Consider the following 15,836-nt stretch of genomic DNA (forward strand, 5'->3'; position numbering starts at 1 on the left):
TTAATCTTTTGAGTGATAGAGATGAATCACATGTAATTTGCTATGTCTACGTGGTATATTTCCAAATCTATTGAACATTATTATAGTTATATGTTGACCACTTCTCTTTTCTTGTTTATTGGCCATACCAGAATATCTATGTGGGGTTAATCTGGCAAGTTTACATCATTCCCAACCCAAGATTTAAAGCATCTTCTAAATTTCCTTAGCACCATGAAAAAAATGAAAGATTTCTTTATTACACATAAAATGATTGACTTCAAATATGTCAAGATTAGTGTTCAGTGACACAAGAAGGTTAGCACAATATGAAGACTAAGGTGGTAGTGAAACCCTTTAAACGTTAACTTCCTACAAATGTAGAAGTGAAGAATAACATTCCATACCTCAATTATAGAGAGACTGCCTCTGCGATGGGCTCCTCTGAGCAGTTCTAGAGGATGTCTATCTTGCTCTTCGTAGTATATCTGACCACAACTAATCTATAACCACCTCTTTTACTGGAAAGCATACATCAGTTTTCTTAATTGTCCTTTAAACAGACATCCCTTTTTTCCTCCAACCTAACTCTTTATGTCTCTGTCTTTCTTCCTAATCCGTTCCTCTTTCTTTACCCTCTACATTTAGTACTGTTGGGTTTCCAGCCACTTTCCTCGATCTTCCGGCATCATGTAAATGGTTAGTTGTTAGATTTATGATGTAACAACTAACCTTTTAAATAGAAATTTATGATATAACAACTAACCTTTTAATTGGAAACTCTGCTAAAAAAAAGTCTAACAACAATTGCAAAAAAATGAGTTTGGCAGCATAAGAACGCTATTTATAATGAGACATTTGCAACATCTGTGTTCTTAAGCCATGGAGACATCAATTTTAAGATTTGAAATGTACACAAAGTAAAAATTCCAAGGGTGTGCACTGGGTTGATACAATGTTGCTTTGCATGTTGGTGTGCTTTGCCATCACAGGTCTTGCTAATCTACTGTACCTTTTAAATTGTGTATGCTATCTGTCGGACACCAAATAATATTTATTATTTTTCAACAAGAGATTATTCGACTCCTTTGTATTTTCACCTGAAAACTAGTGAACCCCAGACCCTAAAATATATATGTATGTATCTTCTGTATACGATAATATGATGATGAATATATTTGGTAGATTGGGAGATCGCATTTCTGTATCTCAGTGACCCATGAATCTATATTTCAGAGGAAGTAGGCTCTGGTTACTCATGGAGCTACAGCTGCTGAGCAAGCTTTTAACCTAGAACTTTAATTTCATAATCCAGAATGAGTCATCTATAAAAGTGAAGCCAAAAACTGAGGGAACTTTACGTGTATAGGGGCTCACCAGCTCCCCAGGGCAGGGCTGTGACTTTACCTTTTCCTGTAAAATAACCATAATAAAGGGAACATTGCGTCAATCACCATAAATCTACATTCTCGGCAGTAATCAACATTAGTCAAATATTTATGTATTTAGGAAGTACGAGGGAGGATAACTGGTAAATTGCATGCTGTAGCTGCTATGTAGCTTGTTCCATAAAATAGTTATAATATTGCACAACTCACATTTACCAGTTTATGTGCATGCATCCATCAAGCTTTAGACTCAAGGCATTGACTCAAGTCAACAGGATCATCAGACATTTTGCCGCTATCCCATTGATCCACTACAAGTAGTAACCACTATTGCTCTACCTGCTTAAAATTGGGCACAATAAAAATCTTGTCAATGGATTATTACGGTGGTTTATCTTCTGAACATCTGCGCTTCCTTTCAGTATATTGTTTAAGAAATATAATTCAAGGTGTATGAGGAAAAAAAAACTAGCAGAACACACAAAGTAGGCCTCTCTATGAAAAATTGCTGCAGTTATAATGTTTAGACATTGCACTTTTGTACGTTTAGATGAAGCTCCTTAAAGGAGCACTACAGTTCCAGGAAAACAAACTCGTTTTCCTGGCACTATAGGGTCATTAGGTCCCCTCCACTCTCGTGGTCCCCCTCCCGCTGGGCTGAAGGGGTTAAAACCCCTTCAGCCTCTTAACTTTCTCTCCTCCCTCTGCCGACGTCAGCACTGAATGCACATGCGCGGCAAGAGATGCGCAGGTGTGGCGAAAGCAACGCACGCATTCAAACTGCCCATAGAAAAAGCAATACTTAATGCTTTCCTATGGACGTCAGCATCTTCTCACTGTGATTTTCACAGTGAGAATCACGGAAGCGCCTCGAGCAGCTGTCAGTGAGACAGCCACTAGAGGCTGGATTAACCCTCAGTGTAAACATAGCAGTTTCTCTAAAACTGCTATGTTTTCTGCTGCAGGCTTAACACTAGAGGGATCTGGCACCCAGACCATTTCATTGAGCTGAAGTGATCTGGGTGCCTATAGTGGTCCTTTAACTGACCTAAGCATCTGATATAGCTGCAGAGCCAAACACCACTGGAGTCAGTAGGGATTCAGCCCGGGAAAGCTATGAGTGGTGAATTTACATATTGCTCACAGTGGTGTCAGCTAACTTTGGCTTTAAAACCTATGGAATATACATGTGTGTTAAGCAGTGCCTGTTTGGAACTTACTTTATCCTAGGTTGCAATTTTGTCATATTGGCTGCACATATCGTAATAAAATCTAATACATTTGAACGCATTATCTCCATCAAAATGAGAATGACCTCTGGATTTTGGAAAATACTTGTCAGTAGGCATAATGGAGTTGCAGCCTCCTCATAGCACATGTCCTTCAGTGGGTTCATAATGATATTGTAGGACATGATGATGGTAATTGTATGCATACATATAACAAAATTCTTCATTCATACTCATAACATATTTTATATACGCCTAGCCTGGGAGCATGCATGCAAGTTGCCATCATTCATATTAACAGTGTACATTTGTGAAGATAGATGATAGACATACTTCTCTCCCACTGCACATTGGAGCTTTGCTTAGAGGCATTAATGGTGTTTAGGACATTATTTAATTATAGTGCAATTCTCTAAAGCATGGCGCACCCTGAAGGAACTCACAGAGCAAACTGATTTGTTTGTGTTTGACAGAGAACTGTAGCCAAGGGGTGTTATTAGTGACCAGGTGATGTCAGATCGTGAACATCATGCATACACAGTAGGCAAAGGTATTTTATTTGTAAGTGGACAAAAATCAGAAAAGGCTTCATGTTGAATAACTATTAGAAATTCAGCAGGAAACAGTGTGATGTTTATTGCATTTTCAATGAGTGCTCTTAACATTGAGTACAAAAATGAAAGCCCATCTTAAATATTGTTCAGAAAGATATAAGTAATTTCAATTTAAAGCTGAGTTAGAAAACTGTTAGCAGTCATAATATCACATAAAATAGCCCAAAATACATGGATTTATTTTCTGTATTGGCCTCAGGCAGCCTGTCTATTTATGGCTTTGTTCTCAGTTTGTTAAACATGGTTTCTTGCACACAAATTGCAACCACCGGTAACAATCCTTTCTTGTAAACTTCACTCCTTTGGTAGGTCTCTTAAATATAAAACTTTCAAAGCAATGCTACATTTCATGAGAAAACAATCCATACAAGGTTAATTAATGTGAACTGGGATGGGATTTAAGAAAATCTATTGAAAAAAAAATCTTGCATTATAACATGAGATGCTTGTCTTGCTTTTGGCAATCATACTTGACTTAAACAGGCTACACAGCAAATAAGACAGGTTGTGAAACAATTTTTAGTGTTGTTTGCATCATATAGAAATGCTTCCGCTAATGATGTATCAGTCTAAGCTTGCAAATGTCTGGTTTCTACCTCTTTATTTTTATTGTAAGGCTGTTGTACGAGATCATTAAAAATGCATTGCAATTTAAACATTTAAAATATAACAGACAATAATTTAATTAAAACCCAATGCTGCCTCTTGCCAGTGAATAGCCAAGTTTGTTGCGGTTTCCGACAAATGACATGAACCCAACATATGTTTCAATCAAAAGAGGTTGGCTTAAGATCAGGACCCCATTGGCACGGCCTGGCACTGGAGTCTGGTCATGTGCGGACTGGACAGCTTTTACCAGGTTATCATGGAAACTCGACATCTGGTAAGAAGAGGAGAGTAAAAGAAAACCAATATTTAAAACGTCTTATCTCTTTCTATGTATGTATGTATGTATATATATATATATATATATATATATTTATATATATATATATATATATATAAAACATCCAAAGTAATGACTGCACTCAATGGACTTCAAAAAGAAAAAGGTTTTATTTTGTCCTGATGAAAGTATCCTTGGTGGTTCTCAAACGTCGACTTATTTTTTAAGATGTATTAATAAAAGCTAAGTATTATTTTAACAAATGTTCTTTTTGAAGTCCTTTGAGTGCGGCCATTACTTTGGATGTTGTAATTTTGTTAGACAAGCACCGGGCACTTTTGACTAACCAGGAGTAAAAGCCCTTTGAATTACTATAGGCACCCAGACCACTTCAGCTCATTGAAGTGGTTTGGGTGCACTGTCTCTTTCCCCCTTAGTCCTGCAATGTAAAACATTGCATATTTTGAGATATGGCAATGTTTATATTCCAAGACTAAGACTGCCACTAGTGGCTGTCAATCAGTTAGCCACTAGAAGCACTTCCTGGTGGCTAACCAACTTTTGGTCACCTACAGCTTTGCATTCCTTAAACTATAGAACACCTTTAATTATTTTGCTTTTCACATATAGCTTCTCCATCTTGGATTTATTTTTGTTAAATAAATCATGACATAGTAGAATATGTTATGTGGTGTTAATCTGGGGTTGTATATACCTAATTGTAAGACCCGCTAGGGAACAGATCATTGCTATTATGTCTTGATAGGTAAAACTATAGAATTCAAAGAGGATGTACTTTCTTTTTCCCATGACTGCATACAGTATGTCAGTGTATATGTGTGTGAATGTAGTGGTATACATAGGTAGGGTGTCAGTGTATGTGTAGATATATCCATGGATGTTTATATAAATCCGTTTCCCATTTCACTCTCAGACACTTTCCAATTATCTTTAGTTTTATTATGAAGTTCCTTCCTGTTTTAATACATACATGTGTGTGCATTTGATGTAGACACATAAGCACTAATGAACCGTGTTGTCATAGTAAAGACTCAAAATAAATTCTAAACTGATGCACAGAATTCTATTTATGGGATTTGTTTAATTTAACAAAAGCTTTAGCATTCCAGTTTCAGGTAAAAATATGTCCATCCCACAGAGTGCAGAGCAGGGCTGTGATTTTGAGCCCACAGACTGGAATGCCATACAGCACCTGTCATAGGACTCCAAATACCATTCTGTGCTGTGATTTCATGAGAAGCAGCTATAGACCTCAATTACACCTTCCTACAGAGATTTACTGTTCTTGTCAAATGGTTGTCTTAACCCACTACTCTAGATTAACACGGCATAGCCTCCTACTAGATAGTTTATATATCCTCCATATGGGGGTCTGGTGAAGCCTTGAATTTGAAACTGAATCTGCATTTAGATTTAAACATGATTTTCAAAACACCTACCTATGTCAATTGTCAATTGGAAAAAAACAACATAAAAAACGCAAGATGCAGGTCAGCCGATTGCGTTACCCAATTAAGGATGTCTCCAAAACTACATGATCATGCAAGTGTTGGCTAGATATCCGAGTGATGTTGTTTATCAGTGAGCACTTGGAACAAGCCACTAACCCATTTTTTTCTGTTCTACTTTTGATAAACTTGCATCTGCTTGTATATCTTTGAGCAGAATACTGAGATTTATTGTGGGACATAGCAGTTTGGAAACACAACCTTAAGAACACCAACAGGTGCAGCTGTTTTAAATATTCTACTCACTATGTCCATCTGCAAAATCTGAGATATTTGGACAGATCTCCATAGTGTAACTCTATAATCTGCAACATGAATATAATGGAATATCAAATAGCACAGAACAACAGATATAGAGGTATGCGCCATCGAGCAACCTTGTAAATCACAAGGACCTAGATACAGAGTTGGGAAAGGAGGCTAACAAATGTAGGCTTGTATATTCAAGCTAAGTAGAAAGAGACAGAAAAGACTGCAGGAAGAAAGAGAGAAGATGAAAAAACTGGGATGTGAGAGGGAAAACAATATGGAACTATGGAACGAAAAGGCTAAGAATGGAAAGGGAAAGAAAAATAGTGGATCTGGATCAATACAACAACTGTCTGTACATATTACATTGCCGTTTTACCTGGCAAATGATGGTGAATTGTTCAGTGCAGTTTTTCAGCGGGTGTTCAATGAATGTAGTGTATGGTAGATCCCCGGACAAAGGATTCCAACGAGACACAAACGATGGCTCACGCAATTTATCCCAATACATACGGAGCCCTTCTCCTTCTCTCCTGCAGGAATACAATTTTAGGATACACAGTCAGTGCCAAAGTGTCTAATAAACTGTTGCTGAAAGTATCGTTTCTGCAATGAAAGCATTTCTAATAAACGGTTTTCAAGAAAGCATTTGAAACAAGTAAAACATTCTTGTGTTTTTTTACATCATTGCCTTTCTTCTCCTCATATTTTAAAGCGGCTCGGGTTACCCTCTCCTAGAATATTCGTATTTCATAAAGATAGAATCTTTCTGAAATACTCATTTTGACTGTGTTGAAATTTCACTGAAATTGAAACCCAATCAAGAGATATGCAGAGATATACTAGGGACTACTTTGTCTGTATATTTCCTACGCCTGACACTTCTAGACATTGGGTGGAGTTATCATCATCTCACCAGAGACGGCTGCAGCAAATTGACTCTATCTATGGATGATCCTGTGGTCTTAATGTTGTACTCATGCGCATGTGTAGACAGGTGAATGACTCGTAGACAGGTGAATGTAAGTCAATTTCTCCTTCCTCTGCCCTCTCAGCCACCTGACTGCCAGTCTTTGTGAATTGTGCAAAGTGCCCAGATGGTGACAGTGCTGTTTAATGTCTACAAACAGCATAGTAGGTCCAGTACACTGAATTATAAAACATATTACATAATATTATTTTCTACTAGATATAATTTTATAGCCCTTTAAAATGTAAAGCAGACATGTAACTCAATGAGTCTTGCCAGCTTTGCAAAATGTGGTACCTGGGTGCCTGTATCATCTTTTAGTTTCATAGTAAAATATACACATGGAAACATTGAAAAATACGAGAAAAGGCTAGTTTCTTTATACACCATAATAAGAGCATAATAAGACAATGCAAGTGAAGCACCTAGTTGGAGACACCAAAGATAAGCTGTAAAGGTAACCAGAGTTTAAGGATTCATGTAAGCAAACTCCAAAAGAGCATATATACGATCTCAAACAGGACTCAAGAGCATGGGATTAAGAGATGAACGAAGTGCATACAAAATAATATTTTTGTTGAATAAACCAGGCCATGCCTATAATTATATTCCAAGTCTCACAATGGAGATACTATCTGATTTATGTTGATGACGCAATCATCTGTTTTGAACAAGAATAAGACTATGATCAAATCGTAAATTGAGTCACATGGTTTAGATTAAACAGCTTTCAGACATCCCATATTACTGTGCCATTCAAATGTAGAGAGGAAATGGTAGAGTAAACTCTTACAAGGTGCAATATTGCCTCTACAGATTACAGACCTTGCTAGAAAGCAGCACTATAAATAAGTGTCTGGGATTACAGTGGAAAAACTGAAGCGTCTCGTTAAGAATTAAACAACTTTAGCTGAATGAAGCAATTTCGGTGTATAGACAATGCCCCTTAATTGTCTGCTATTCAGAAATTAAATCACTTTTGTTTCTGTTTACGTAGACCTGCCCACACTTTCCCTGGCTGTGGCTCACACAGCCTCCGTAAAAAAATACATAATTTTCAATCAGATCTCACAGCACAGTGTGTTTACTTTAGAAATTATGATCTTCTGCTCTGTTAATTGAAAAAAAATTTCACACACAGGGCATTGTTGCAGATGTCAGCAGGCTTTTAACAGAGCATGAGATAAGAAAGTCTAAATTAAACATGCAGTGCAATTAGGGAAGCTAAATAATGTAGACACTTTTATTATTATTATTATTGCCATTTATATAGTGCCAACAGATTCCGTAGTGCTTTACAATATTTTTAGAGGGGGGGATGTAACAATAAATAGGACAATTACAAGAAAACTTACAGGAACAATAGGTTGAAGAGGACCCTGCTCAAACGAGCTTACAGACTATAGGAGGTGGGGTATTAGAAACATTAGGACACAGGAAGTATGTAGAGAGATTATGTGCATCTCAGCAATGGGTGGTGTGACTAGGGGAGTGTTAATTTAAAATAAAAATCCACTTTAAACTACAACTGTCAGTCACCTGAATTATAATTAAAGATGTAAATGCTAATTGGATCAGTCTCACTACAGATTGCAAATGGTCATCTTTTTCAGTCATCTGGTTAACATATGCTTTTTGCAGCTGAGGTAAAACACACAACAGAGCACAAGCTTATATGAAAGCAATCAGAGTGAGCTACTTCTTGACATGGTGGTGTACGATGCCAAAACCGATTAATGAAAACATCTAAGGTTTTATAAAGTAGGAACATACTGAGAGGATCCTTGGGTTAAGCATACTGATGCAAAGTATGACCTTCAGAGAGACCTTCAAGAGCAATATGTTACTAGTAGTCAGTACTAGGATATTGACTGTTTTAGAAGATGACTGAAGATGCACTTACAAAACAATTGCCAAGAGATGGACCTTAGGATCTGAAAATGTAACGGAGTACAACATGACAATGGACATGATGCTAAAAAGGGGTTCTGAGCATCAACATCAAACATAATATATAACGAGTGACCAACATACTCCAACAGTAGGTAGAGCTGTATAAAGTGCATATAGTTGAATAGAATTACATTTTTTTTCCAGCTGTCTACATACTCTGTGGTTCAATAACATCTCTTTGTTCTAACCAACACTCTCATGCTCCTGTGTTTCCTGTTACTCTGTATATAATAAGCCCTGCTTGGTTTCATTTGCCTTGAGCTCATTTTGAGTCCTTCTTAAATGATTCCAGCAAACATAACCAACAAACATGCACACAGATACATGGATGGTTCCAAAAACACCAAAAAGAAGCCACTTCACTAAAAAGCATGTATTAAGGAAATGATATATAACACAATGAAATCAGAGAAACACTACAACTAAACCCATGACACGTTTAACAGTTGCTCATACACAAAGAAGTAAATCTCTTTCTGAACATTTTAATCAGTATGTAAAGGAAACTCACTCTGGAGAAACAATGGGCAGACACTGTCTCCATAAACAAATTATGACCAACAGATGACAATTTTACCCGGTTTACAGCTGATGCACTTTAATTATCTTATGTGGTTTTTCTTTATTAGTAAAACTAATATCATATTCTTCACTTACCTCATCCACACGGACACACAATACTGTGTATGAATATAGTTTGCACAAATTAACCATTGTACTAAAAAGAAAAATAATGTTTGCCTTTCTATTAGACATTTGAAACCTAATCATTCTTTAATATAATCCTCTTTTCAAGATTAGATATATGTGTGATTAGAATCATGAATCGCAATGCATGCCTTTCCCCCACTATAAGAGAATAGTTTTATTTGAGAATTACAGTGTTTTCTTAGCATCTGGCAACACAACTCCAGCTCACTGAAAAAGTGGTATGTGTGACTTGGCACCAGGCCACTAAAACATTAGGTACAATGGAGGTTTTGCAGCTTTGTGTACAAGTGCGCTGTATATACATTTATTTATGTCCAAGCTTTTCAATGTTTGCCCATCTGTCCTTAAATAAAGGTATGCATTAATTTTTGGCAGACCCCTACAATATGAAATGATTGTGTTCAACGTTTGAAACGTTTCAAACACTTTACTGATAAGAATGAAGAAAGGAGAATGTTCATTTATAGACATTGATTGTTAGTTGCTGAGAAGACAAATGAATGAATGTTTAAATGACGGAGCATGTATTTTAGATTGTTTTCCATCAAATAGAATCTATAAAATGTTTAGCGTTTATTAGATTTAGAGTAGGTATTCTCTGTACAGGGAATTGATATTTGTTGGCCAAGCTGCAAAAATTCAGACCAAAATAGCAATTTGAAAAAAATTATACAACTCTGCTTTTATAGTCTAAAATGAGTTAATGCTTTAAAGTAAAAAAACAAACCTCTCTCTACTACCACTTTTTAACATCAGTATTCATTACAATTTATGTGCGTGTGGGAGGAATTTCTGGGATAAGAAATAGTGCTCAGACAATAAAAATGACTAGTTTTATGGACGATCCGTTCTAAAAGTTCTATCTATAACATCATACATCCTCAACCTAACTAATGGTATACTCTCCTCCCTGACTTTACTTCGGACAAATTAATGATATCTACCAATAACTATTACCAGAGTGTTGTTTCCCCTAAAAAAAAAAAACAGAACAAAAAAAAAAAAACACGCACATTACTTACTATGTTTCAATAAAGCTATTTTCTAACTGGGCTTTCAACAAACAGATAAATGCCCTGAATGCAATGAGATTGTGATTATTAACATGAATTATTCAACAGTAAAATACAATTAATCTTAGACGCAGCTTTTGTTGGATGTACTCCTCGTGTGTGCCACTAGGAAACAGATCATTAAGATCATTAACCAATTAATGGAATTAAAGATCTGTTAACCTATTTCATCTTCCATATATTTTATTTGGATATCTCACATCACTCGTACAAAAATTATTGGAATTATAATTTGTATATAGTAAATTTTCTCCTTGACCCCCTCCAAAAATAAAACAACAAATAAAAACTTGACTTTACAAATTGGCACTTGAATTGATAGTTGTATGTCAGGCTATTTCTGTATTAAACTTTAATGGCATATCATTACAATATATATATACAAAGTGTACACACACACACACACACACTTTTTTTATATGTTATATTATAGTTATTGTTAATTTAAAATAAAATACAAAACATCTTCTGGAGTTCACTTATAACAGTACACTAAAATCTACATATATCCTCACTGTATGATGCATTTTATCTAAACTTCAATTGAAAAGTTTGAAGGAAAAATAAATAAAAAATAATATATATAGACATTGCGCCATGCTGAAGTAGAGATTTGGGGATAAATTAGAATGAAAGTAAGTGGTTTCCCTTTTTCCATGACACTTTTTTCACTTGAAGCATTCAATTTACCATACAATCTATGTGTATGCCAATCTATTTAACGTGGTCTGTCTCATAACTCTCCCTGCCTGGCCGGGTGGTGGGTACACAAGGTTAGGATTTATAAATCAGCTCTTTGATGTACAGTAAGGCACTTATCAGTAAGTTACTTATTAAACACATGTATTGTGAACGTTTACATATTTTTAATATCAACAATAGATGGTAAACATAAAAAATAAAAATGTCTTGTTTAAACCAACAGACCTCAAAAGAGAATACATAGACACGCGCACACATACATGTATTTAACATAATTATAGCTGCCCCTGTTCAGAGTCTTCTGACACAACTGCAGGAATAAAGGCATAGCCCAAAGGAGGGGAGAGAGATTTACAAGGTTGCTTTTTTATGCAATAAATGTAGGGTGTGTGTAAGGAAAGTATGCAAACATAAGACACATAAGTAAACTGCCTTTACTTAGCATTGCCTGAAAGCACAGCTTATTGTCATAAAAAAGGCCCCCCATATTACTTCTAGAAATGCGACCTCCTTGTTTATTTTAAAAACACAAAGAAAGTGACAGACCTGGCATCACCAAGGGTATCAAGTGGTGTTTTTGCTTCCTAAACGACCTAAAATTATTATTTTTTCTTCAAGACAAGAACTAATAGACGCTGGCACGGTGTCAGACAATGAGATTGCAGAGTCTCAGGTCTATCCATGCCCTCAGGCTCTTACAAACCTGTAGGCAGGTGCTCCTTTGTGATCTTTGCTCACCTGGCTTTTAACCAGCATATTCCTGAGCCCTTAGCTCTATTCCATTAACTGCTTGTTAGCTTTGGCCTGCAAGAAAAGGAATTGCTAGACCAATGGAACAGCCTGGAGGTTTATAACTATGGCATTGATTCCAAAGCAATGCACCAAGTAATAATGCTCTTGAGCAAATTGTTTTATATTGAAAGAACTCAAGTACAGGAAAAAAAGCACATTACGGAAAGGTACTCAGAAGCGCATGCTGACAATTAATCTAGATACCTATCAAGTGAAGCTGTGTAGACTCTTACACAAAAAGTCCATAAGGAATTCTACTGCCAGCCTTATTTTTTTTTCATCACTCTTCTCACACTTTGCAAACCATTACATTTACTTCCTGCTCTTAAAAACTTTACTCCATTATATTTCTCCCTTAATTCAAATGTAAAACCTTTCTCCTTCACTCCTCTCTGCCGGGATCTTCTATTGCCTATTGTTTGTACCCGTACTGATAATTCTCACCCAATGAATTTCTCAATTTTCTCATTTATATAGAACAACCACCCTCTCCCATCAGACCTTCCCCTGGTTTTCCATCATTTAAGAAGTCCCTTACAATTCATCTCTTCGGGCAAACCTGTGTCCTCTCTTGGTAATTTTCATTCCATAAAGCTGTCTGCCGCATCTAATAATTAGTGACTCCACCATCAATCAACTTCACTCTTCAACATTCCAATTTTACTGCTCTCCCACACACTCACCTGTTGATGTCATCAATTATCCCCTGTACCCTCTTCTAAAACTTCCTGGGGGGTTTTCTTCTCACCCATTATATTAGTCCATATGTATTATCATTATTATCCCCATTATTCCGCCCTCTATGTTAGTCCTTTTCTTCCAACATTCATGCTGTTTCTTCCCGTGTTCCACCAACAAAGTTTTAGTATCCTTTTATCTCCTTCCATGTCAGTTACATTTGGTTACCTTCTATGTAACTGGCAACCTTTCTGCCAATCCATTTTTGGCACTCTCCCTATCAGTGCCCTCTGGACCTATTGCACAGTGGTACGAAATTTGTTGGTGCTTTGGAAATAATAAAAATAATGATAATAATAATCACCACAACTCCTCAACATCAAACTATTTAATACAAGCTCCATTTACTCAGCAACAATATTAATATTTACTTGGAATTACAAGGTTAAGGGTTACCCTGTAGGTTGACATTAAGAGCCATGTCAGAGTGCTCTGAGTGACGCTGGTGAATTGTGATCACTGCATTGGAATACTAATGTTGGAAGAATTTAATAGTAAAATCGTATTTTTGTTTTTGATTGAAACCATTGCTCTGGGAAACAGGCCAATGCATTATGGATGAAAGAACTGGCTATCACTTTACTTTCTCTATTATAGCAATACACAAATAATACAAACAAATGTTTTATTTTGGGAAGTATTTGGAGATAATTCTGCACACATTTGTATTGTTATTCCAATTAAACCAAAATCAATCATATGGAGATACGTTGTTTGTTCATTAGGTAAAATACACAGTGTTTGTTCCCCAACCAGCTTTACAAGTGCGTTATGTCAAGGCATACTCCAGTAGACAAGCTATCAATGTCAAGATGCAGCACTCTTTATTGGAGATATGCTACTCACAGCAGTAATAGTCCTGTACATTATTTTAGGGTTTATATCCTATTCATTTTAAATGTGTATCCTTCTAGCTACTCGCGTAAGGCTCTGTATCTTTCTGAAATAGTTACAGAAATGTAACACTCATATTTGAAATGCTTTGAAGTACAAAAATTTAAATATTGGATGTTTGGGCCATAGACTCTAACTGTAAGTTTCCAGTCAAGCATTAATCGTATTACATGATCGAAGAGATAAAAGAATGAACCTTTCAACCCGCTGCAATCATTAACAATAACATAAGCTAGTTTATTCAAGTAGCCTGGGTCTTGTAGTGGAGTAACCACATATTTATTTATAGAAGTCACTAGAGTCAACAACTCCTCCAGCATACTTGTCCCTGTTTAAAGGGACATTTTGAACACCATGGCAAGACAAGTATGAAATAAAATATGCTATAAATTCTTGCTGGACTGCTTGGTTAAAAGTTTCCCACTTTCTTCTTGGTCTGGAAAAGATCAATGTAGCGTTGGCAAATGTGACGCAAATGCAGTGACTTCAAGGTAAGTATCTTTGTCCATTTTGTTGCTTCCAAAATGGCACAGGAAGTCTCTTATACCACAGTGCTCGCAGCCTCTAAGAAGATATTACCTTCCATCTAATGATGACTCCTGGGAGTGGGTTTAGGACTTGAAAACTGTTTGACAAAAACTGGAGATTCCAGCCATAGCCCCCCAGAACCATAATGGCAAAAAGCTGTAATGGTTATGGTATTGTGAAGAGTTCCATTGCTGAAGCCCTATGTAGCCCATGGAAAAGGGAGGGCATTTTGTAATAGAACTGCCAAAAAACCCTTTTAAATCTTCAGCTTTTGAAAGCATTTACATTATTGCCATTGGCTTCTGTCTCTAAAATCTTAAAGGAACTACCACTTCATATATTTTTTTTTGTGGGGGAAATGGGCATATACTACAGAGGGGCAATTGAGAAGATTTTTTATTTTTTTTAGAATGCACACTATATAAATATAAAACCAAGGGTTTGTGAACTTTAAATTGCACAGATTGGGGTTTAGATCCTTGTTCATTTTGAAATATTCTTTGAATAGTGATGTGACGAACGGTTCGCCTGCGAATAGTTCCTGGCGAACCCTAATCGTCATCATTGAGTAAACTTTGACCCTGTACCTCACAGTCAGCTGACACATTCCAGCCATCCCACCTCCTAGACGGCATACAATTTAGATTAATTCTGAAGCTGCATTCTTTTTTTTTTTTGTGTGTTTATTATACATTATCCTCCATAGCCAGTAACCTGTGTTTATTATACATTATCCCCCATAGACAGTAACCTGTGTTTATTATACATTATCCCCCCATAGCCAGTAACCTGTGTTTATTATACATTATCCCCCCATAGCCAGTAACCTGTGTTCATTACACATTATCCCCCATAGCAAGTAACCTGTGTTTATTATACATTATCCTCCCCATAGCCAGTAACCTGTGTTTATTATACATTATCCCCCATAGCCTGTGCTTATTATACACTATCCTCCCATAGCCAGTAACCTGTGTTTATTATACATTATCCCTCCATAGCCAGTAACTTGTGTTTATTATACATTATCCCTCCATAGCCAGTAACCTGTGTTTATTATACATTATCCCCCATAGCCAGTAACCTGTGTTTATTATACATTATCCTCCCATAGCCAGTAACCTGTGTTTATTATACATTATCCTCCCATAGCCAGTAACCTGTGTTTATTATACATTATCCTCCCATAGCCAGTAACCTGTGTTTATTATACATTATCCCTCCATAGCCAGTAACCTGTGTTTATTATACATTATCCTCCCATAGCCAGTAACCTGTGTTTATTATACATTATCCTCCCATAGCCAGTAACCTGTGTTTATTATACATTATCCCTCCCATAGCCAGTAACCTGTGTTTATTATACATTATCCCGCCCATAGCCAGTAACCTGTGTTTATTATACATTATCCCCCATAGTCATTTATCGTTGGACCTAGGCAGCATGATATCTTAGGCCGGCCCAGAGAGTGAGTGAGTGAGTGAATAATATAATATATACCGTATATACTCGAGTATAAGCCGAGTTTTTCAGCACATTTTTTGTGCTGAAAAACCCCAACTCGGCTTATACTCGAGTCATAGTCTGTATTATGGCAATT

At 36.4% G+C, this 15,836-nt stretch overlaps 1 protein-coding gene across 2 annotated transcripts in view; it reads right to left on the reverse strand.

Annotated features, from left to right (window-relative positions):
- Positions 1-3,207: 3,207 nt before the first annotated feature.
- Positions 3,208-15,836, reverse strand: part of TPRG1 (tumor protein p63 regulated 1) — a 338,983-nt gene continuing 326,354 nt past the window's right edge. For both annotated transcript variants that reach the window (XM_063442810.1, XM_063442812.1), the window contains 2 exons: positions 6,254-6,407; positions 3,208-4,090 (listed from right to left, as the gene is read on the reverse strand). In XM_063442810.1, coding sequence (XP_063298880.1) covers positions 3,896-4,090; positions 6,254-6,407 — 349 coding nt within the window. In that variant the 3' untranslated portion in view covers positions 3,208-3,895. The remainder of the gene's footprint in view (positions 4,091-6,253; positions 6,408-15,836) is intronic.

The sequence above is a fragment of the Pelobates fuscus genome, chromosome 2 (genome assembly GCF_036172605.1).
Source record: "Pelobates fuscus isolate aPelFus1 chromosome 2, aPelFus1.pri, whole genome shotgun sequence".
NCBI classification, from domain to species: Eukaryota; Metazoa; Chordata; class Amphibia; order Anura; family Pelobatidae; genus Pelobates; species Pelobates fuscus.